This window comes from Oreochromis niloticus, linkage group LG7, assembly GCF_001858045.2.
Source record: "Oreochromis niloticus isolate F11D_XX linkage group LG7, O_niloticus_UMD_NMBU, whole genome shotgun sequence".
In the NCBI taxonomy this organism is placed as follows: Eukaryota; Metazoa; Chordata; class Actinopteri; order Cichliformes; family Cichlidae; genus Oreochromis; species Oreochromis niloticus.
This window is the reverse complement of record NC_031972.2, coordinates 29,067,004-29,093,021: the sequence shown is the minus strand read 5'-3', so window position 1 is coordinate 29,093,021 and position 26,018 is coordinate 29,067,004. Positions and strand designations below refer to the sequence as shown.

Genomic DNA, 26,018 nt, shown 5'->3' with positions numbered 1-26,018 from the left:
AGAGTGCTAGAGACAGCGGTTTCACTTCAGCTCGCCTCCTTTTGTGGAAATCCAGCAGGACTGGCTAAAACTTGGGCTCTGTGATTAAAGCTAAAATGCACAAGAAACATGTATATTTTTTTACTGCTTGGCTAAATATTTTGATTCTGAATTTGAAAGAAAAAGTTACTTATACTAAGGTCCTTGCTGGTTACACCAAACAGACCTTCGGCTTGTTTTTTTCTCTATTTTTACTTGCTCTGAACATTTTGTTTTTCTGTGGCACAAGTCACACTTTCCATAGCTCTATTTCCGTCTATGGGTTAAAGTGCAGTGCAGACAAAAGAAAGAAACCACTCAGTTGGCTAACATCCTGTTTTCTCAAATGTGCCTGCCACTTCTAGGCTAGAACCAAATAAAGTATATACTGTTTATACATGTATACATGTGAGGGTAATTAAACAGAATGCAATACTGAGAGTCTTTAAGCCATTATGTGTGTTTTTGTACAGTTGTTATGTTATTATTATTTAATAAAGAAAATTTTCAAGATTTTCCAAGTAGAAGTGTGAATGTTTCTCCCACCTCAGAACTTGTCTTATTCCTACTTAGAAAAGGTGTACAGGTCATTTAGTGGTATAATGTGCTTCTGTGGATAACACCTCTAAGAATTTTTAAAGCGACAGTGCTTTCACAAAGCTGAGAAATGAATGTGATACTTCATGCAAAAGATAATGCTCCTGTTTCCAAGGAAGATGTCAAGCAGCAGTGTGTTCGCGATCCTACCAGTGCCGCCTTGATCATTTGTTTAATAGCACTGTTTTTCTATTAATTACCCGTCCATTACATTGCTGGTGAAATTAATGAATCTCTGATTTAAAAATCCAAAAGCTTATTGATTATAGGGCAGGTTGTGACATAGCAGCATAGCAACAAGGACATACGACAAATCAGATTTTTCTTAATGATAACGCCCTATGAAACCACCTGAGCAGACAATAATGAATTTTTGTATCACTTTTCATTATTCCCTTTATCAGTTCTGTATTTTTCTTTCCTCTTTGCATTTACTTCTCTTCTCTGTAACACATGTCAGAAAACGATTCCCTGAAAATGAGCAGTATTGCTAATTTAAACCTCTGTGCAGCACTATAAAAAAGTATAACATATAAATATGTATATTCAACTGTTCGCTTTTTCACTCATTTTTGGTACAGCCCTTACATCTGATCATTTTTAGAGTATTGTTTTCTTTAAATTGTATCTTAATGGTGGAGGCTCTGTGATGCTTTGGGGCTGCATTTCAGCCAGTGGTGTAAATTTATGCAATTTTGAATGCAGAAAAAACATGCAGTAACATCTGGAAATCATCTTTTATTACAATTACAATTACAAAAATACAAGAGGAACAAAGGCAGTCATACCAAACACTGACTTTTAAGCTTGCTTGAACATAACATGTCAAAACTGTGTGTTGTGTTATGCTGTTGGCTACAAAGCAAATTGCCCCTTGGGGATAATAAGGTTTATCTTGATCTTGATCTTGATAAACCAGTGTGCGATATTAGAAAGGCTACATACATTTTTCTTTAGCAGACTATATTTAGCCCCCTAGTGTCTAATGTTTATATGGGAGAAAATAATCACCATATTTTTGGGGTTGTTGGCCGAGTCACGAGAACACAATAAGGGAGAACAGTCTGTTTCAAATCTTTTAAATGTTCTGTAACTTTAATCATATCTATAACTTAAACCAGTGGAGAATCTTTATTGTTTTTTTTTTTCTTTTGCCTGTCCCGTTTGGTTCTTTTGCCATCAGAATTATTGTCTAAAGGCGAATCTTTATTGATTTTTTATTTATTTATTTTATTTATTTATTGTGACATTCCCACATCATATATGGGTTAAAAGATCAATTTTTTTTAAAATGTAGAACTGATATCTTACATTTGCTCTAGTCCCACTACACATACATCGATTGTATAATATAGGATTATATTTATCAGGAGAGAGAAAAGTTGCTTATGAAAAAACTCCTGTAGTCAGAAGTGATAAGACTTGTTGTCCAAAAACTGGTAACAATCAAAAACTCAAAGACATATGTTCTTGGGGGTGCAATGACAGAAAAGGGAAAAAACATCACCTCTTCACATCATTTCACATTTAATGCCGAACCAGGCAGACTACTCTACATGTTAATATATGCAAAATAATAGTAAAGATAACCTAAAATATAATTGCTAAATTAAAGGGAAATGTCCTCATGAACCTTTAATTGCATCAATGACACGAGTTATACTGAAAAATAAATCCTCCGTTAACTCTAATGTAAGACCCAAGCCTTCACCAAGCCCTCTAACAAATTACACTATGCAGTCAAGCTCTGACTTCTTACGATATCATATGATCAAACACTGAGATGTTGCCTGTCTTTGTCAAGGCATTCCCTGTCACTGTTAGGCCATGTGGTTTTGTTGACTGTGCTTTCTGAGGAATGCCGATAAGGCTCGGCAGTGTGATCCCTTGAGCTGGGAGGACTCGGCACATAAGCAGAGATCCATCAAAACATATGTGAAGTGGACTTGTGGCTGATTGAGGTCCTGATATTCCCTCCTCTGGTCCTCATTAGAGAGAGGAATGGGGGGAAGGCAGGGGGGTTCTTTGCCAGAGGGACTATGGCATAATGAGAATAGGACTAGAATAAGGGCTGCTGCTATTCTTATTCAATAGCTCTGCTGTGGACTTATGTGTAGATGACAAGATTACCGAGGGTACCAGACAACACTTGAGTTTTTATATCTATTTATAAAATACATATATATGTAATAAAGCTGTCTTGTAGGGAACCTCATATTCTGGTATTTGGTGTGCTTTAGAATTGGAAATCTGAGAAAGTTTTTCATTCATTTTGTGAAACACAGACTCTTTTTGTGTTTCTGCCAATGTTACCTGTCATAATGTACATTTGTAAGAATCTTCTAATATGATTAGAAATTAAAGTAGCAGTTCAGATTTGTGGCGATGAATATTTGATTACAATTAAAAGACTTAGTTAGACAACTTAGCTTCAGGTAAACCAAATGGGTACAGTAAGCAAAAAGTTAATAGAGATGCTCTAATTGTGCTGAACTTTCCTGGTTCACATTCCTAACAAAAAAATGAACATATTTTAAATAATGTTTGATTGCAGTAAGTAAAGTTAATATTTAAATAATTTTATGTTTATATACAATTAGCACGGTGGCACGCTGGTTAGCACTGTTGCCTTACAGCAAAAAGGTCCTGAGTTCAGTTCCGCCATCAGGCCGGGGTCTTTCTGTGTGAAGTTTGCATGTTCTCCCTGTTTTCGCCTTTGGTTCTCCCTGGCTACTCCGGCTTCTTCCCACAGCCCAAAGACATGCAGTTAGTGGGGACAGGTTAATTGGGAACACTAAATTGCCCATAGGTGTGAATGTGAGTGCGTTTGGCTGTCTCCTGTCTATGTGTTAGCCCTGCAACAGACTGGCGACCTGTCCAGGGTGTACCCTGCCTCTCACCCTAAGACAGCTGGGATAGGCTCCAGCACCCCCCGCGACTCTGAAAAAAAGGATAATGCATTTCTGGGAGATCACTCCAGAGTCTTTGTGCAACAGGAGCAGAGACACAACCTCCTTTTGAAATAAGCTTTGACCACGGGATGGTCAAGAGTGATTAATAAATGGATATGCATATCTACCTCAATATGCTGGTGCAAGACCATTGACACTTTAAATAAAAATAGAGCCAGTGCAGTAGAAATGCAGACATTTAACATCTATTTGTTTAAAAAGCATCCAGATGAAGTAGTTTGAAATCCTTTCACTGACAAAGCAGCCTAGAAGTAAACACAGTGTGGTGAGTGATGGAGGCTTCCTCTGTAGAGCCCAGAAAATGTGATGTAACACATTGAAGGTGAAAAGTGGAAAAAGCTCTGGCTAAAGTAAAATCAATATTACACTGAAGAGCGGTCACAACCTTTGGTTATTTTTATTAGATGTTCTTTTAACTGAGGTGGTCCTTTCTTAAGAGAGGTGGACATTTGGTATAACTGCGTGATTTGTCTTGTAAACTTGAAGTAATTACATAAAAAAACTGGGAAATGAATTTAGTAAATTTACACTTCTTACTGGCAAACTAAATCTGTATGTGTAACAAACATTTTCTTCCTTTTTTTATGTTGGGAACAATAAACAATTTACTCCTGCAGCTGTTGTCAAAATTGCCCTGACATGATGATCTGAGATATCTACAGAATAATGGAGCAGGACAAGTCCAGTCTCCAGTTCACCGCAAATGGAAAAAAGTAACCAGATGGCCCAATATACCTGTTTCATTTATTAACTAAAACCTAGTCCATGTTCCGAGTGTTTTCTCTCTCTCACACAAACAAAATGGCAGAGATTAATCTTCTAATGACCACTCCACTGAATTTTGCAACACAGAAATAGGTTGTTATTTTTCTAGGGCTGTAGGTTTACTGAGGAGCCAGGTGGTGGCTGATAAGCATGCCTGTTTTTTTATTTCCAAAGACAAATGTTAGTGAATGTGCATATTATTACTTATTTGTTGGTTTTCTTATAAAATGATATCTTTTTTTTCTTACCTTTAAATCACTCTTACATTGGGGATTATGCATTTATTCCATACTGAAGCAGCAGTTTGTCACTGTAATAATTTTCCTCTGTGTTTTATCTCTGTTTGTAGACCTCAGTCAATTATTGTCACAGTTTCCACCATTCCTTCCTCTTCACACCCTCTTCATGACAATATATGTGGTGTTCTCTGTAAATGATCTCAACTCAGTAAAGAGTTGAGATCATCAGCTTCATGAACCAGGTAGGAGGAGAGGTATAACTGTGCTATATAGGCATTCAATATTCATGGTTTAAGAGGCCAGACTATTCGCAGTCATTAGTGCACTTACTGCCTCTCTGCCATCTCACTCGGCAGCTCATCATAGAGCCAGTAACGCAAGACATGTTCTCGTGCAATAAATATGAGTCCATCAGTTCTAACAATCCCTTCACCTTACACAAACCGCCACCTCTTCAAGTTCTTTAAAAATGAAAAAGGTGCTATGAGTCTTATTGAGACGTGAGAATTTTGAATGAGATAAATAAATATTATAAACTCCTCCTGAGGGCTACAAGATATATCTAAGAGTAGGTTTGTACCATATCTGCACAATATTGTTGCTATAGAAACACTGCACATCTACTTTCCCTACTGCATGTAGCACAGAGGCAAGCCTGGACATTTCTGAGAGTGAGAGCCAGGTGTCAGCCTCCTATGGCAATTCATTACCTAAAAGGGAGAAACTTCAGCAACCTTGAGCAAAGCACCGAACTTTGCAAAGTGTGCAGGAAAATGTTTCCCATTAAATGTGGAAACAACAAACTTCTTTCAAAACAGCTTTGAGTACAACCAGGCTACAAAGAAGGAGGTACTAGCTGGTGATGTGTGACCCAAATACAGGGAGTGCAGAATTATTAGGCAAGTTGTATTTTTGAGGAATAATTTTATTATTGAACAACAACCATGTTCTCAATGAACCCAAAAAAACTCATTAATATCAAAGCTGAATGTTTTTGGAAGTAGTTTTTAGTTTGTTTTTAGTTTGAGCTATTTTAGGGGGATATCTGTGTGTGCAGGTGACTATTACTGTGCATAATTATTAGGCAACTTAACAAAAAACAAATATATACCCATTTCAATTATTTATTTTTACCAGTGAAACCAATATAACATCTCCACATTCACAAATATACATTTCTGACATTCAAAAACAAAACAAAAACAAATCAGCGACCAATATAGCCACCTTTCTTTGCAAGGACACTCAAAAGCCTGCCATCCATGGATTCTGTCAGTGTTTTGATCTGTTCACCATCAACATTGCGTGCAGCAGCAACCACAGCCTCCCAGACACTGTTCAGAGAGGTGTACTGTTTTCCCTCCTTGTAAATCTCACATTTGATGATGGACCACAGGTTCTCAATGGGGTTCAGATCAGGTGAACAAGGAGGCCATGTCATTGGTTTTTCTTTTTTTATACCCTTTCTTGCCAGCCACGCTGTGGAGTACTTGGACACGTGTGATGGAGCATTGTCCTGCATGAAAATCATGTTTTTCTTGAAGGATGCAGACTTCTTCCTGTACCACTGCTTGAAGAAGGCGTCTTCCAGAAACTGGCAGTAGGACTGGGAGTTGAGCTTGACTCCATCCTCAACCCGAAAAGGCCCCACAAGCTCATCTTTGATGATACCAGCCCAAACCAGTACTCCACCTCCACCTTGCTGGCGTCTGAGTGGGACTGGAGCTCTCTGCCCTTTACCAATCCAGCCACGGGCCCATCCATCTGGCCCATCAAGACTCACTCTCATTTCATCAGTCCATAAAACCTTAGAAAAATCAGTCTTGAGATATTTCTTGGCCCAGTCTTGACGTTTCAGCTTGTGTGTCTTGTTCAGTGGTGGTCGTCTTTCAGCCTTTCTTACCTTGGCCATGTCTCTGAGTATTGCACACCTTGTGCTTTTGGGCACTCCAGTGATGTTACAGCTCTGAAATATGGCCAAACTGGTGGCAAGTGGCATCTTGGCAGCTGCATGCTTGACTTTTCTCAGTTCATGGGCAGTTATTTTGCGCCTTGGTTTTTCCACACGCTTCTTGCGACCCTGTTGACTATTTTGAATGAAACGCTTGATTGTTCGATGATCACGCTTCAGAAGCTTTGCAATTTTAAGACTGCTGCATCCCTCTGCAAGATATCTCACTATTTTTGACTTTTCTGAGCCTGTCAAGTCCTTCTTCTGACCCATTTTGCCAAAGGAAAGGAAGTTGCCTAATAATTATGCACACCTGATATAGGGTGTTGATGTCATTAGACCACACCCCTTCTCATTACAGAGATGCACATCACCTAATATGCTTAATTGGTAGTAGGCTTTCGAGCCTATACAGCTTGGAGTAAGACAACATGCATGAAGAGGATGATGTGGACAAAATACTCATTTGCCTAATAATTCTGCACTCCGTGTATAAACAAATGACAGCAAGCATTGATAGCTGCACTCAGTAGTTGGACTCCATAAGACAGGAAGAGCAACAAGAACAGCAAATGGAAAATACTGATGTGGTTGTATGGTGGAAAACCAATGGTTAAAGCAGTTGGTTAAAAAGCTCAACTAAGGTGGAACATTTGAGGTAGAAAATATTTTTCACTTTTATTAATATTATTATGCAGGCTCCTGAAGAGTCACGATTAAGTTTCTTAGGTTATTGTTAAGCACTTATTTTATACTTATTTTGTACTTTTACTTAACATTTCCAGGAAGAACGCTGTCTAGGCTACACTTGTTCTTATTTTTAGCTCATCCACTTATGAATCATGGTCACTGCAAGGTCAGAGCATAGATAAAACAGTGGTCAGTATATCTCATTGATCTTTCTGAGTTAACTTCAATAGTCACTTCGTCCTCCTCAACCATCAGAGTGTCTGTTAGACCCTATTTCTAGATGATCACTCAAAGAAGTGTTCTGACCGATCTTTCTATAATGGAGCACATAAAAAAAACCACAAATTAATTAAAACTCACAATACTGGTACTCTGTGTTTAAATGCATTTGGTTAAAAAACAAAAAACAAAACAACAACAAAAATCCAAAACTTCAATGAAGCAGCTCCTTTCTAAAGCAACAATATAAAAAAGAAGTTGAAAACTATATTTCAGTAAAATATATAGTTTTCAGTATATTAAAGTCAAATTTTAAGCAGTACATTGTTGGTTGCACAGATGCTTTTTTGTGTTTTAAAAAACCGATATACTTGTAAATGAATAAGCATGCTTGATGGTTACTGCAAATTATTTATATCCACAGTCCTTTTATTCTGACCTCTTCACCAGCTGTCTTTTATCTGAATAAATAAACGTGGTTAAAAAAATAAAGAAAAGATTTATGCTTCAAAGCAAAAGATTAATTTCTGGCTTTGGATTAGGCATTGCAAAATTTCTGTCCTGAAATGAAGCTCAGATGTTTCTTTCTGCCACTATTTTATAACAGTACTCCTTAATGATTGATATTTAATTGCTGCCAGTAAAGTAAATCTTAGGTTTCTGCTTTTTTTTCCATCTAAAGCTCAAGTTGAAGTCCTGAGCCCTTTCACTAACCAACTGTCCAGCTCTGTGCTATTCTCTTCCTCTCCTTTGTTTGTTGTCTGGTTTAGGAGTGCTCCATGACACCATTTGTCTCCATAACAAGTTTTAGTGAACAGCGCTTTGGTGGGCCCACCTGCAAGAACCCTGGTGCTGGTCGCTGCTCACCACAGGCCTCCTTGGAGTACCCACAGAGGAGGAGGCAATTAAGGTCTGAGGAAGGAGCAATAAATCTCCATAAACTTCAGCTAGCCACTCTCCCCCTACTTTCGCTGGACACTCAGATAATGCATCTCTGCCACTAAAGCCCCCATATGGACTCGAGAGGAGATGAGGAAATTTCCCCACAACTAAACAGCTCCTTCTCAGACTCTTTCATTGGAGATAAGCCCATAATTCATGTTGGAGAAATTTTGTACAATGTTGATATGACACACTGCTGAAAATATTTTATTGTTCAGCAATACTAGCTTTTTTTTTTTCTTATTTGGGAAACATAAACCATTTATTGGGCTGCCAATAAGCCTTAGCGTTTAAATCTAAGCACCAAAGTCAATCACTTTATAAAAATAGCAAGCTAACTGTGTAGAGGCTAGAGGTGGGTAATACGAAACTACCCTCTGTCATGACAGTTTCATGATAGATGGCAAGCTAGGACACATTTATGGGTAACAGAAATATTTTCTGTGCAGAGACCATTTTTACACATGTCTATAATATGAAACCACTTTTTATGTAAATATCTAGAAAAGATTGTTTAGCGGTGCAGTTGAGAGGAAGACTCTCTGGTCTCACTAATCAGACAGGACGTGCAGCGGAAAACATCCCTCTTAAGAAGGAAATGCCTGCTTCCTCTTTATCATATTCTTAAGGACATGCTCCTCTGAAAAGCTGCTGATGTATGGTTTTATGACCACCACCTACGGACAAATAGGTAATGTGTGAGTGCTTATGTGCATCTGTTAGATAAAGAATAGAAAGAGACACACAGAGAGACAGAATGGTGCATTTTATAGCTGTTTTTCCCCCAAAAGAATTTAATTAAAAGAAAAAAGAAGTGTAGTTTCTCCATCTTACTCAAACACCTCTATCAGGGTTTTCTTAATGATAAAAACACCTTTAGTATAGGTAACATTTAATAATTTCACAATTCATATTATTTTCAATTAGCTTAATACTTAAGTTTGATACTGATGTTTAGTGAAGAATTTCAAAAGGAGATAATTCATCATTTAAATCACTAAGGACATCATTATCAAGGGGAAATTGACATTTTTTTCATTCTCTTTACTGGTCAGTCAGATATAATGCACAAAGCAGCCGCTACAGACACAAAAGGTGAGTGCTGAAGGGGATACATGTTCTCAATGGTAACTTTCTTTATAAAATCAAATATCGCCCATGTCAGTCGACCAGACTTGATAAAGTTTGTGGGTTGAAGCAAACACAGGAACCGGCTATTTTATTACTGGTCACTTTCAGTGACAAACAGTGCCATTGAATAAAGACTATATAGTGGAAAGGCTGTGCTCTTTTACCAACTACAAAAAAACCAAAAAAAACCCAAAAACTGGCACAATTGGCTCTGATAACCCCATGTAGGCTACTGACAAAAAACGCTCAAGTTATGGAAAAAAACAAAAAAACAAATTACTATTATATTTCACAACAGTTGACCACAAAATTAACTAACCTTCCTTGGTTTCTATATTAGTTTCCACACATCTGTTATGTGTGAATGATGCTTGCTAAGGCTGTTTCCATTTTTCCGTTAACACTAACTCCTCCACTATACTCTGCTACTGAAAAAGACATTTCTAAATTCTCTTTGTAAAAGATGAAGTTCTGCTTTTTCCCTGTTTTAATCATTCATCGTTTTTATACAATACAAGCCAGTATTCCACACATCTGCGGGAGGGGGGGCAAAACTGCTGTGTGTGTGCATGTGCATATTCTACCTTTCAGTGACCTGGAGATGCACTGTTTCTGTGCACTGGTAAAACCACATGTGGAGGTGGCAGTACAGCTCATTCGATCCCTACACCTCTGTGCTGTTCTTTTTTCCTCCTGCCTATTTCTTCTCTTCGGTGGTGTGATATCATTTTACCGAGTCACCAGATTTCCCAAAGTCACACTGGGGCCATGTTGCTCACCTTTTGACTTTTTTACCTCTTGAACTTAGAGAAATTTCCCTTGATATAGTTTAAGACTGCCAGCTGTCATTCTCACCTCCCACTTATTACAGACTGAAACGATGTGCAGTTTAGTGAAAGTAAAGAGGCAAGCAACAGAAGAAAACTGATAAGCATCGAGCTGTACTTGTAGAGCAGCTCATCTAACATTAATGGCAGAGTAATTGCTTTGTAACAGTAACACTTACTAGGCCATCAATAATGACCAGGGAGGTGAGTGTAGAGTTACTTGGTCAGGATAAGGGTCCATTGTGCCTGAGCTGAAGCCACAGGATTAGCTGAATGAGCCTGCAGTTATGTCGGACAAATATTTATACAGTATAATGTTACTAGAACATTCTAACTAGAGGAGACAAGAATAGGCAGGGTGATTGAAAAGTCAGCTACACATGTACTCCAATTCTACTTTATCTAAGGATCTACTTTTGGATCACTCACTGATCAAAGTTCAGGAAATGCAATAATGAATTTGATCCCTAAAACTTAAAGAGTATTTATTTTTAGGGTACTGTGAGAAGAAGAGTTCTGGAAAGCTTTTATACTGTTAGGTACGTCACCATGCACTCAGCTGACAATTTATGTGATTTGTTAAAACTGAGACGATAAGAGCACTTGCCATCAACCATCAACACATAATGAATACTTTATTGTAGTACTACACATCATGTGTTAAGTTCCCAGCAGCACAAACTCCACCGAGGACTGAAGACAGGTGCATTTAGTGGTTTTCAATTATCTCCAAAGAGTTGATATTTTTGTTTAAGTAGGCTAAGTTCATGTCTAAGTATATAATTTAAAACTCTTAGAAAACCCAAACATATTCTGTGAGTAGTTTTTGGTTTTGATCTATTGCTTTTAGTCAATGAAAAAATGTGTTTGTTGAACAAAAAAGAACTCGTACACTTGAGAATTGGTTAAGTTTACTGCATTCTCAAGCCAGTATTCCCAGAACACACAAAAACACTGTGTATGCACAACATTTTTATTAGTCCCATCATGCTGCAACAGACTGAAGTAATACTATAATAAGGAGCTCCAACTTGAACTTGGCTGTTTCGGCAAAAAATGCATGCCCCTCTACTGCCAGAGTGGTGGTAAAGTAGTAAAAACAAGAAAACAGTGTTCAAAACACTGTCATGGTCAGTATTTAGTCTTGATATGTCTTCTACTTAACATGCCGTGGAGATGCTGGGTCAAAGTATTCATCAGAGCCAGCCACAACCACTGACCACTGCACAGCTGCAGGATGCATGCATCCAGCAATGGAAAAGCAGTTCTGAACAGCAGATCCAGACATGTGCAGCCCATTACCAGGTGGGTGACTGCTTGCATTATGTGAGTGTCGTGCACTTCATGAAAACATCTTCATTACTAATTCTTCTTATGCCTTTTCATTTTATTTTTTGTCCATCTGTCTAAAAATAAGCAAACTTGCTTTTGTTGGTATCAGTTTCTTTTAGGTAAAAATGTTTCACATCAATCTTTACAACGTAGTACGGGAACATTTTGAGTGGATGAAAGAATGCAACAAAAACATATAAAAGAAAGTCTACATGAAAAGATTTTGCTCAATAACGTCTCCTGGAAACCTGAGTTGGATGATCAATTAAGAAAATGAAAAGAGGAATAGGTGAATAGTGTCTAAAATGTTTTTGGCCTTCAATGATTGGCCACTACAACAAAGCCCATGTTGGTCATTCAGCAGTAATTTATCTTTAACTCACTTTAGGGTACGCTTATTTGATTTTTGTCAGATGATGGCACATATAAAGTAGTATTGATACTGGTTGAAATCACCTGTTTTAGTATTACTACAGTGACTAATATAAAGAAATGTATCAAAATGGATTTGTTATTTGTGACACTCAAAGCTGAGGTAAATAGCCTATTTTTGTATCAAATTAGTCTGAGAAGTAGATAAACGTATGCACCTTGTCGGGGCTCTGTCTTCTGGCTTTAAAATCATGGGTCTTTTCAGATCAGAGAAGACAATAAGTATATTAAAGAGTGAAATAAAATGGAAATAAAATGTGCTGGTGCAACGTGTTAAGCAAAGCACTGTGTTTTTTCGTTTGCCAAACGTTAGCAAAAAAGAAGAGGGAGCTGGATATTTGTCTGGACTACAAACAGTACTACATTTACTGTCTGTTCATGTCTCTGCTAAATAACTTTGAATTCAGCATTCATGTAAAGGGAATTCTCAGTTCCAACATGAACTTGTTTGAACAGCATCAATTTTAAATGCCAGTTGAAATCCTCAGAATTATGCCAAATCCTGTTTAAATGGAGACATGTCTTGGAGATGTTGTGAAGAAACTTCCTATATTTATTATTCAAAATGCTTTCAGAAACCAGTACTATGGTTATGTGGATAACCATTTTCATGCAAAATAACATCCTTTGTAAACCCACTTATTGAGCATTGAGTGATTATGTTATAGAGCTGTGGCATACAATATTTGCACCCAATAGGACTTCAGAAAGTACAGCTATGTGTAGCCTAGTAAATAAATTGTACTCTAGGAGAGCATGAAAAATGGCCCAATTAGCCTAATTCTTTCCGTAATGAAATCAAAGAAGTGTGTCTTTCTTTCGAAAAATTGGAAGTTAAGACAAATACACCAACTTGGGTTTTGAGGTTATATTAAGTTGCCATGTGACCTTACACACCACTCTTCTCACTGCCAAAACAGCCCTGTGAACATCCACAGCTGTTGAAGCCCTCTCTTTGAACTTGCAGCAGGAGGCCTCAAGCACCCCCTGGCCCTAAGCTATCCCGCCTCCCCACCAACTTTGCAGTTTGTAACCATAGCCTGACGTGGACTTTTAAGAGGGCTCAAGCCTCCCACGGCAGCTGCTCGGCTGGTAAATGGATCCACATACTGTAGGCAGATCACCTGAGAGCTCCAGGGGTAGATCACTGGAGAGCTGCTCATGTGTCCTGTTGCCTGCTCTGTTTGCAAAGAACCACAGAGAAAAATACACGGAGGACCCATGAGACTGACCAGAAATGAAAACTACATACTTTAAAGGCCAACTGTTGTATTTAGCAGACACTGTTCTACAAGGTGTATGGTAAAACTGAGAATCACTGAGATAAGAAGTATGTTGCAGAAAACCAAACAAACAAATAAAAAAAAAAAACAAAATAAAAAAAACAAACAAACTGTGTACTTAGGGGATAAATGCGTGGAAAGTAGGTGGTATCTACTAGTGTATAACACGCATTAACATTTATGTTAAAAATGTCTGACAATTCAACTGACTTTTATTTATATTTTTCTTTTTTGCCCCTAATTTTAAGCATCACTGTTCTTTTTTCAGCAATATTAAAAAACAGAACACATAACAAACCAAAACAAGGAATACTTTTTCAAGGTGATTTTTTTTCTTTTGAAAAAAGGAACAAGTAGTTTTTATTTTAGGCCATTTGTTTTTATTTATTTCTTTTTTAATGTGTGTTATTTTCACTGTAAAATAATATTGCTCATTCAATATTATTCCCTATTTATCACCAGATATCCCCAAATAATTTTATACAGTGCAATAAAAAGCTATAGCATTATTTATATTCATATCATGGATTATGCCATTAGTATAACAACTTTCCTTTAATGTAAATTTTCACTGACCCTCTAATAAGAAATAGATGTCAAATAGAAAAAGACTGGGTCACTGGTACAGTGACAGCTGGAGCCCGCTATATGGGACATGTAGTCATTAATGAGCAGTGACTAATTGCTTCATTACTCTTTGGGATTACAGTGAATTTCTGTGGGATTTTTTAACATTCCCACTTCAAACAGTAATCATGCCTCTTCTTTTCTCTCACTCGGGTGCGCAGTGCTTCGACCATTCAGTATGTCACCCATGAGACCATGTTATGAATTAGAAAAACCTGTTTCCCACACCTTCGGGATGCCATTAAAATATAACAACCTTGAAAATATTATTAATAATATTGGATGTCTGCAGAAAGTTACATTTATATGTTGCTTACGGAAAGAGTCAAAGTCTGTGCAGAAAGTCTGTTTAGACTGGGTCAGTGACTGCCAGGACAAAGTCTATGTTAATGACCTTATCTCTGTTTACAGCTGAAAAAAAACTGTACATATAATTCATTACTGCCTTTTTCTTGTGAGTAGCGACCCTAGTTGATAGAAACATTCCAAAGAAACCAAGGACACTGTCTAATTTGTCACAATTCATATTAAAAGAAATAACCAAAAGAGACAAAAAGACAGAAGCTGTAAATCAGCAGTAAATAATGCCCTCATCAGACTGATTGACAGGGTTCACTGTTTGTCCTTCACAATGCTTCATGGCTATTACCATATATTGCTGTTAGCATGGAATTATATTCTATGTCTGCTTTGCTCAACTTGCAGTAACTCCTTATAATCACAGCATGAGCAAGAGTCTTCTTTTCAGCAGAACTAGAGACAGTATGCTTTATCGCAGCTGTGATGGCTCATCATAGATCAATATTATCTTGTCAAAGATAACACTATTCTTCAGAGAGAATCTTTACTTAGCATCTTTATTCTGTAAAAAAGAAAAAAAAAGTGAGTTTTTGTTGGTTGCAGAATGTGAACCATGTGAACAGCCCATTTCTAGTAAGACCTGCATTTCTTTTTGTTTCACCCCAAAAAAGACAGAAAGAAAAAAAAATCTGATATAGACTAGTTTCCTTCTTCAAAGCCACTGTGATATCTCACTATTGGATACATTGCTATGACCGTTTACATTCGCATTCATGGTCATGGGCTTTGAAGATCCTCTTTGTCAAATTTATTGACAATGACTGTACTGGGTGCATTGTTATAGTGTTTTTTGCATTCATAAATACACATTTATATCAAGCTCAGGGTGATTTGTAATAACTTTGATCATTCTTTTTATCATTTGGAACCAAACTCAACAGTGAAATGCATATAGTACTTTGATTTATGACATCAATTTAAGCCTCAGCTGTACAGATGTCATTTTGCTAACAAGCTAAACCGGAATGTTGAGCAGGGAAAACATTATATCTACAACATATTACTATTTTCAATTTAATCATGTTTACAGGCTGTTATCACTGCTGTTGTACTTTTGTGTAAATGGTGATTTTCTTTTTTTTTTAATACAAAAAAAAAAAAAGCTTTGCGTGGTGCGCATCAGAAAATCATTAACAGGCTAACTGCAATGTTGAGGTGCTGTGGCAAGCTAGCTGCTCTAACCCTCTCTAACCTGCCTTAGCTCTTGCCACATGCTTTCATTTTTTTAAATATTTTGAATAGTTTTCTCATGTTATGTAAGCTAGCAGGTGCATATTGATGTATTTTGGTTTATTTATTTTACTAAGATTATCTTGATTGTCACTCTACAGATGTGATAGTGTTACTAGACATGTTGAAGACAAATAACTATGATGTTTTTTTGGTTTGTTTTTTTGAAGCGGCATAATATTTTCATTCACCACAGTCAGGTTTTCTTTAATGCACAGACCACATATTTATCTTCAAACAAGTAAGTACAAATTTCCTTTGAGGTGAGGTTAGTGTGAAAGGAAGGAGGGAGTGTGGGGCAGACTGAGGCTGCAAGGCAGCAATCACACAAAACACATTTGGAGATCATTATAGAGCCAGTCATGCTGAGTGACTCCAACAGACTGAAACACTGCTTACAGTGTTTAAAGTGGATTTGATGAAAGCTTTCATTCAGTCCAGCTCATTAGTTTGAGCCTTGGATTGTACACATTCTGAGATTACTCACTGTGGGCCTGCGCTGAGCCGCCAATGCCAGAGGGTTTACTTTTCATTTATTTCTACATAAATAACTCAGTAGAAGCACAAATCTAAAGCAGAACACCTAATATGTTCAGAAAGCATAGCACATGTCCTCAACATCACTCTGCTGTTTGAAAAGCAATATGTGGGTAGCATTTCAGGCAACTCTAGCGAGAAAAAAAAAAGCAAAAAAAAAAAGCTTTACTGCCAATGTTTCACCAAGCCTATATTAGAAATAATTGAAAAATGTGTAATAATTTGAGCAATCCTATTGCCAGACAGAATATTTTAAACCTGCTGGTTATTCACACAAGTTGGAGACTTGCAGCCAACCATATGGCAACCATTGGCTACTAGGCAAAAATGTGTATTCCCCAATCAGCTGCAAATGGTTGCTTTGCTAAAGCGCTGTTCACGTGGGGCGAGAGACCTGTCAGTGACCCTCTGGTCACCACCACCTTGGGAAAAATTTGTTTTCCACAACTAGCAAGTGGATATTGGAGTTGCTGGTTGTTGTGGTTGCCGATAGCAGCATGGAAGGTGCTGCCATGACTGCAAACACTCACAAACTATTTACCTTCAAAGTAAAACCTATGCTTTTTGAAATGTATTTTGTTGCAGGGGAAGAGGATGGACGAATGAAAGGCATTGCTTTTACTTTGAAGGTAAGCTGTCACTGTTTTTGGTCTGAAGGTAAATGGTGAGTATTTGCAAAATTCTGACTAAAGCAAAGGCTTTTGGTTCAACATTTGCTTGTCAGTAATAAACAAATATCCACTTGGAAATTCTCTTTAAACATTTCCACATGCAGAACTAAAGTATCAAAAATACCTTAGGGCAGTGGTACCTTTAAATACAGACTTTGAGTATTTAGCCCATAGCTGGTTAGTTGACTACCTCTGTCTCTGATTCCTGTACATGGTACTGCATCACTGTGCTCCAAGAAACACATTTTCCACCATTACCTTTAATAGAAATGAAAAGCCTAAGCACAAAAGGGTTTAAAGTTAGACGGTATTAACATCCACTCCACAGCAGTATTGTTGTACTTTCCTAGAAAAACATGGCTCCCAGTGTTTCTGAAAATCTATGGAAATTGTGAATGTAGGCACACTCTGAGTGTACAGGGTTGTTTTGAGTTACTTTAATCCTTATAGATAGGTGGACCAATGAAGAACAGGACTGTAACTTGAGTATACAGTCTCGATCAAAAGGTTAAGACCACTTGAAAAATGGCAAAAAATCAATAATATTTTGCATGGTTGGATCTCAACAAGGTTCCAAGTAGAGCTTCAACATGCAACAAGAAGAAATGGGAGACAAATTATTTTTTTGAGCATGCAGTTTATTGAAAACAACACTTAAACTGAAACAGGCTGTTCTACAGCTGATCAAAAGTTTAGGACCACAGAAATCAAAGTTCCAAATATGAACTCAGTATTGAATAGCTCCACCGTTATTGTTAATCATTTCAAAAATTCATTGTGGCATGCTTGATGCAAGCGTTTCCATGAGGTGAGTGGGAACATTTCTCCAAGTGGTGAAGCCAGCCACACGAAGGGCATCTACTGTCTGGAACTGTTGTCCATTTTTGTAAACTTCCCTTGCCATCTGGGGTTCTCAATTGGGTTTAGATCAGGGAAACACACAGGATGGTCCAAAAGAGTGATGTTATTCTCCTGGAAGAAATCCCTTGTCCTGCAGGTGTTGTGTACTGTAGCATTGTCCTGTTGAAAAACCCAGTCGTTACCACACAGACGAGGGCCCTCAGTCATGAGGGATGCTCTCTGCAACATCTGGACATAGCCAGCGGCCGTTTGACGCCCCTGCACCTCCTGAAGCTCCACTGAAGGGAAAAGCACCCCAGACCCCTCCACTGTGGCGCGTACAAAACATCTCAGGTGGAATCTGCTTGTCATGCCAGTAACATTGGAAACCACCAGGACCATCAAGGTTACATTTTTTTCTCATCAGAGAATAAAACTTTCTTCCACCTTTCAGTGTCCCATGTTTGATGCTCTCTTGCAAAGTCCAAACGGTCAGTTCTGTGGCATTCAAGGAGACAAGGCCTTTGAAGACGGTTTCTGTTTGTGAAGCCCTTCAGTCTCAGATGCCATCTGATGGTTATTGGGCTGCAGTCGGCACCAGTAACGGCCTTAATTTGGGTCGAGGATTGTCCAGTGTCTTGACGGACAGCCAGTTGGATCCTCTGGCTCAGTGCTGGTGAAATTTTTTGGGGTCTTCCACTTGACTTTTTTGTTCCATAAGCCTCAGGATCATTTAAGAAATTCCAAATGACTGTCTTACTGGGTCCCACCTCAGCAGTGATGGTGCACTGTAAGAGACCCTGCTTATGCAGTTCAACAACCAACCACGTTCAAAAAGGGACATTTTTTTTGCCTTTGCCATCAGAACGTCATGACAGTGAATCCACATTTTTGCATAGATTTGGTCTTTTAAAGGCATGTGGTCCTAAATTTTTGATCAGCTGTAAAACCGCCTGTTTCAGTTTAAGTGTTGTTTTCAATAAATTGCATGCTCAAAAAAATGTTTTGTGCCACTCCCATTTATTCTTGTTGCAAGTTGAAGCATTACTTGGAAGCTTGTTAAGATCCAACCATGCACCTGAAACTTTTGATCGGGACTGCACTTAGGTTTTGGACTGTTTTGGAGTGTTGATTGGATAAAATAAGGTGTGCTGTTGGCTCTGGAAGTAAGATTGGCAATTTTATTATTTTCTAATGTGCACTTAAACCAACATATTAATTCATGTTCATGTTCTCTAAGGACAGGTTAAAAAGGAATTTGCTGAAGAATGGATTACACAACACGATTACTGAATTCAATTTTTAAATCTGATAGCTGGCAGTGAGGCTATACGCTGGGAAATTATTCTCACTGCAAGGTCGACATTTAGCTGATGCTCTTATCTAAATGTTAAAGATTGGAGCCATATTTCTCTTTTGTTCTTGTCTCCTTGATGCCTTGAAGCCTGTGTCCGAAAGCATTCATGCGCATGGAATGATGCAGTCATTCACCAACATGGCCCTAGGCCCTTACAGACGGAAGACAGAACAGGCTCCTGTCTGACTCAGCTCAGGTCCACACAGTGGGCTGTCAAAAACCATCATCTTCATACACTCCTGCAATCAATACCTTACAGCCTCCTGACAGAGTGTGTTAGTGCAACACACTCCTGTTTATTTCGTACTCTTAACCACAAAGAGGCTCAGTAAAAGTATAGCGTGGAAAAGGATATAAGAGGGAACAATAACGTTTTTAGTGACAACGCAATGTCTGTTCATTCCTGCTTTGTTGGCAACAGTGACAAAAGACAAATCAGAGGGTTTTGCAACAGTAAAGTGTTGAAGTTATTTCACAAATTCCCACAGTTTGGAATTATTTAATGCTTTTTGTCCATGGCGCCACATAAATGGAACATTTATTTTCTCTTGCCTGCTAAAGTTGCAAGCAGGGATATTTTGCAAATGTTACAAGTTGTTGCAACAATTCTTGCTCAAAGTCTGTGATTTATAGCTCAGAACCTGAATGCTTAAGCCTTTCCAAAAAGTTTTGACATAGGACTCAACTTAGGAAGCTCTGGATGAGTCTATACACAATAATGCTATTTACGCTACAGCTGATCTTTAACTGCACATCAATGTACACTCGCAAGAGAAGAAACACATTAAAAGCAATGAAGTTAAATATGCTTTAATTCAATTACGTTTATCCATTTTTTATTGCTTACTGTGAATGAAAAACTACACCAAATAAAATCAGCTGAACTTTAAAAACCTTGACTTTAGAGTTGGAATCTCTTTCTCTGAAGGACTATTAGTGCTGAGGCACCGTTGAACATTTTCACAGATTTAAGGTTAGCAGTTTAACTAAGTTGTTGTAATTAAAGCAGAGCTGTGGCTGATGAATAGCTACAGTGTCCTCATCTCAAAACATTACTTTCAGAATGTGTAAATGCAAAACTGAAGTATATTCATTTTGTTAAAGATGCACAAGGGAAGACTGAAGGTTTTTGACCTTTCGCCTACAGTACAAATGTCTCTATGGAAATTATATGTATGAGGCAATCAAAAGTACAACCATGGAGTTTAGTCTGTATAGTGTAGCCTGCTGTCAGAGTTACCATATCTGTTGCAACATCAGCTACTTGTGTTCCAGGGCTACAAGCCAGCTTGCCCTTAAAACACACACATACAGTGAGATGCACACACATACACACAGACACACAGGAACACACACAGACACACTTGCAAAATCAATAATCTTCAGTCTCACTTGACAAACAAGCACACCAGAGCCTCTCTGTGGTACGAGGGTTCTCCATCCTGCCAAGTCTTGGTTCCAAAACTTGTGTATAAAGTTGTATCTTCTTTTTTTTAGATGTTTAAAATCCAAATGTTTGCTTACAGACTTGTGCCCAAACTCGGCCTTGTTCCACAAACACGAATAGAGTAGCTCCAAGTCAGACTTTCACCTTTGAACTACAAAGACTGTGTACGGCTCAGTGCCAAAACAAATACATTCTGTCATTTATAATTACTTTCAAATCATTATAAAATCCTGCTAGAGGTTTTAATGACTTTGAAAGGTGTTGTTGAAATAGTGGTCAGAATTATAATTAGGGCCGGGTCACATCAGATTTATCAACAAACTTAAATAAGGAATGCATACTACGCATAGACATGCGTGCACAAAAAATGAAACAAGAAGAAAAGAGTAGTATTGATATGCCAAGCACAACTCTGCATAGCAAAAGAAACTGTATTATTGCTAATACACTGTGATGTGTGATATTTAAAACTTCTACTTGACTCACCCATGCTAACGTCCAGAGAGAAGGGGTCCATAGTGAGCTGTCTCTGCCAGACAGACTAGAATTCCGTCTTCCACTCTCAGGTGATAACTTGCTCCGGAGATCTGACAAGGTCTATGTATGTCAGACTGTTCTCCCAACAAACTCTTTTTTAAATTTTTTTTTTTTTTCCTGGCTAGCTCACTTGCAAAGAATGGACAGTCCCCTGATGCAGATCAATCTGTTTAGAACTCTCCATTCTGGGCATTAGGAAATCCTGGCTTTCTTTGGTTCTAAAGCAATCGAAAGAGAGCAGTGCATGGCTAAACTCCTAAACAGGACTTTCTCATGCTTGCTGGTACCTTCCAGGACAATGCCACTGGTGATAGGGGTTTGTTTTTACTATTTTTTTATGCTTCAACACCACTTTGCGCTGCGCATGCCGTCATACAAGAACACAATAATGAATATTATCAGGGCTTCACACTCTGATGGTACATGCTAATTTGTATATATATATAAAACCATCCCAGTACTACAAAATGCAAAATCCAAAATGCAAAAAAAAAAAAGTAAAAGAAAAAGAAAATCCCCCCAATGAACAATTAAGACTCAAATAAATTAATAAAATAAGTTTTCAAATAAAAGTTTCACATCAAAAGTTACACCTTATATGGAAAAATAAAATTTCCACCATTAAGGCGGTGGACAGGTCATTTGTCAAACAAGTTTGCAGTCTTGGAATGATATGTAACATCATTCCATCATATAAATTGTGACACAAGGCCATGGACGTGTATGAACCTATATGATATTTAGACATCTCAGGGTTAGCAGTTCAGTCCCTGAACAGCAATGGCCCAGTTCAATGAGTTTATTGTGTCTTTCTAGATTTCTTGTTCATTGTTAGAGTGTTCATTTTCAGAACTAGATTATACTCTAAATCAAGGTAGTTTTTCCTCCCTTCCATCATTTTGTCATTTGGGTCATGTTCATTTCCAGCAGTCACTTAATCCATAGTGAATTTGCTTTTAATATTTGAGATCCTTGCTATGTCAAAACCTATTCGCTCTCAACATCCATAGAGGTGTACAGTGAGATCCAACTTTTATTCAAGGGATTTTACAAAAGTGTTGCAATGTGATGAAGTTTAGGCATTACATAAATTATTCACAATTCCCACATTTTTTAAGGCTCAAAATGAATTGGATACACTACCATAATTTTAATTATTGGGATTGTTTTAATATATGGATGAAAATCCTTTGCAGTCAGTGAAAATGCTCTAGTCTCTGTTAGGACTTTCCTGCAGCCACCATTAGTTTCTGCTTGTTTGTAGGTCTTTCTGCATTTTTCTCTGCAGTTTTTCTATGTAATATTTGAAAAGCATGCTCCATAGGCAGAGATCAGATGGCTGACATAACCACTGAAGAATATACAATCTCTATGACTTAAGAAACCCCACATTTACCCCCTTCTCCATGTGTTTTGCTTCCTATCATTCTGCTACAAGTTATTCTCAGTTTCATCCTCCCAAGTACTTTTTAGATGGATACAGGTTCTGTGAAGATTCTGTGTGTGTGTTTTCTTGTCAATTGTCAGGTCTAATCCTGTTCATCTTGTTCTTAAGTGTAATCATCAGTTTGCCCTGACATCTCTTTGCGCCTCATATTTAAAATTGCAGTTAAAAATCTATATAATTCAGCACTTAAGATGTTATTTCTGCTTCATTTCTCATAAAAAAACAAGTGAGCAAGCTTCACCTGTCTATAACACTGCTAGTCAGTCAATTGTCCGATTGTCAGCAATTGTCAGTAATTGGCCAAAAGTGTTTTTAAGCAATTTAATCATAAGTGGCAGTAATTAAAAACATTTTGTGATATTCACAAATGTCCTATACTTGTTGTCAATCAAAGTATAGATGAATATATTCACCATGCAGGGAAATAACAATTTTTCACTTAAAAATAATACAGTTTAAGTATAAAATATTTCATGCATATTTACTTTTAATGCATTTTCAATATCTCCCCTTGCTGCATCCAACATTGCAATATCAAGAACTCATTCTTTAATACTCATAATGTTTGCCGTGTGTCTTTACTATACCTTATGTCAAATAATTTCTCTGCTCTTTCATCAAAAGTATATACTTATCTTATAGCTGCTGCTATCAGCTCTGCTGATATTTTTTTGTAAATTCTTTGCATCCACACTACTGAAGATGCTTCGTATACAATATCTTTGTCTGTGGATTTTTTAAATGAAACTTACCTAGTAAAATAAATATGTGCATGTGGCACCTATGCTAATGATCCAAACCCTGGAACCAGCACCTCCTTGCAAACTGCTGCAGTTATTTTGGTGAAATACAAATTGCAAAAAATAGAATTTCATTGAGAATAAATATCTGAACATTTTTGGAATAGGAATACCAAAAATTCTATTACATAACATTACAAACATTAAAAAAACAAAACAAAAGTTTGAGCACACAATAACTGTCATAGTCTGGCCTAAAGAATAAAATCAAAAGTACACTACTTTATATTTTTGGACTATATCAATATCATAAACCAAATCAACTAACCTGTGTCTTTTCTGCAAATTAGCGGGCAGTCAGTTATTAATTCACCCCATTGGGTGAACTGCCATGAAAAAAAAAAATAAACCCCAAAAAAACCCCTGATTCATGATGTTACTAAACCATGCACTAACTTTTGATAATTTATTTCATGCCTTCCTGTGGTTGCTATATATTACCATACCTTTAACGCCCACATTCTGACCTACAGCTTGACTTGGAGGTCACAACCCCTTTACACGGTCATTGGGTAAATATTTCCTTCCTGATTCAGCAAAGCATACTCAGCTGGGTGGGACAGACTGGCTTTGGATTCCAGGGGCTGAGCCAGACAGACTTGTTTGAGGAAAACAAAACAAAACAAAACAAAAAAACGATAAAAGAAGTAGTAAAGGCTGGTTGGTTGTTTTCTTAATGTATGGATGATTGGCCCAAGGAAGATCTCTGTATGTCAATCATCTTAAAAAGCAAGGTCCATGCTGCTTCAATTAATTTCTGGCCTTGAGGGATTCTTGACCATTGCTTGGGGCTCCAGAAGTACACACACACCACATGTTCAATAGAGGGGAAGTGAATGTAGGAAATTTGAAACTGTTTAAACAAATCAGTGAAGAATATCAGTTACTTGGGATCCTGCTGTCATTCAGTCTCTTACCCTGCTGCACAGGCATTTGTCTCCACTTGACTGACTATGTTGTCATTTGCAAAAGTAGGAAGAAAGTGAGAGACATTTCTCAATGTATTAAGTCAAAGTGCTTGCAACCATGCTGCAAAATTATTGCAATAGCATGTAGCTGGCTTTTAAGTTGAATACAGCTAATAAGCTATTGGCTGTCTGTAGGACCTCTGACATATGTGTGAGTGCATGTGGATCTGTCTAGCAGACATGCACGTGTAAAACCCAGATGGTCAGATGTAATAAACATGGCCAGTGTTTTTGGCTCACATAAAGGGCATGGCGCTGGGGTTTTATTTCATCACAGCCTTGGGGCATTAATGTGTTCATCCAGACTCTCAAGTGGTCTTTATGAGGGAGAGGAGGGAAGCCTGTTTCCACCTTGTTTGAAATCTTTTTTTTAAACAGGGTGTGGCAATAGGGAAGTGCTGGAATAACGGAGGCCATGGGGAGTAGGGAGGGAATTAAGGTGGCTTCCTATTGGTGCCGGATGTTTGAATAGGGCAATATGACAGCAAGGGCCTTGTGACAGAGGCCTGTTTAGAACCTCAGTTGAGCAGGCTGCACTGTGAAGCAAGTAACCACATCTGTTTTCACTCAAAACAATCAGAGACCAGCACTGCAGGCAGCTTGTGCCTGTTATTAAAGGCTTTCTGGGGCCTGCTGAGGGACGGCCTAGACGCAGTGATTTATCCACTCTTTGGTGAGTGGATGAAGACAGAGTGTGATGTATATGGACATGGAATTCCAATCAGTGAATCTTGCCAGGACACCTACCCTGAAAGCATGATGAATTGAGGCTGTCTTCTGCAACAGTATGAAACTGGTCCTCACATTCTGGATTAGAGAACAGAGTTCACTATTAATGGCTGTATGTCAAGATTGTTTTCTGTCATTGCCCATAGTGTCTTACAGCATTCAAATCCAAAGATATGAAGGGTAGGTTGGCAAATCTTTTGACATTCGCTGCTTACTTAATGTTATAAAAGCAATAGAGTGTGAAACTTGCCTTGCGGGGCAGTGTTGCCTTAAACATGTGGCCTGATGTGTACAAGGTGACACTGCCAGGCTGTGGCTTACTCAGCAGTCTAAAGTTTTTCAAAGCTTGAATAAACATCTTTGTCTCAGCAAATTACCTTTCAGTTGTCTCTTTTAGACATTTGAAGGGAAAACTCATGAAAACCTAAAAAAAGATTCTGTGCATTTCTTTAAGACCCGGTCTAGTTCATTGGAATCCCAAAGTGGGCTTTTAAATAATTTGAGGAGAGCCCTCTGGAAGCTGAATAATTCACAGCAGCATGATGAAGTCTCTAGCCAGCTGGGTGTTCCATTAGTAGACTCACTACTCGACAGCTCTATTGCACAGCAGTTCTAGCAGAGGGACGGAGTGCTGGGGAGATGAGTGTGTCTCTGTGAGGGGAGTGCAGGAGAGGGGGGAGGGGGATCATCCCATCCTCACTCTGCCCACTTCAATTACATCAGCCACAGGCACCACACATCAGAATAAGGCACCGTCTGCCTGTTTTGCTTCAGACAAGTTTGTCTCCACCACACCCAGCACGTGCTAGCCATTGAGCATTTGCTAACCGACCTCAAAGGACCCCGGTGCTGGGCATGCGAGGAGAAGATGAGTGTGGGGGGGTGGGGAGGTAGAGGTGGTGGAGAAAGGTTTGCCCATTGAGCACTTCACGGTGCTGAGTCTTGACATCTAATTCTTCTTGCTATAGAACCCAAATAGACAGTTTTAGGTGTGAAATGGCTGCTGAAGTCAGTAGACCTGTTCTCGTCCAGGTAGTCGCCATCACTGGGAACAGTTCTTTGGGACAGAC

General features: G+C 38.2%; 1 protein-coding gene across 1 annotated transcript in view; it reads right to left on the bottom strand.

The window, feature by feature from the left end:
* Window positions 1–21,227, bottom strand: part of rxraa (retinoid X receptor, alpha a) — a 154,003-nt gene extending 132,776 nt beyond the window's left edge. Inside the window, exon 1 of the mRNA XM_005470375.4 lies at window positions 20,954–21,227. Coding sequence (XP_005470432.1) covers window positions 20,954–20,984 — 31 coding nt within the window. The 5' untranslated portion in view covers window positions 20,985–21,227. The remainder of the gene's footprint in view (window positions 1–20,953) is intronic.
* Window positions 21,228–26,018: the final 4,791 nt, after the last annotated feature.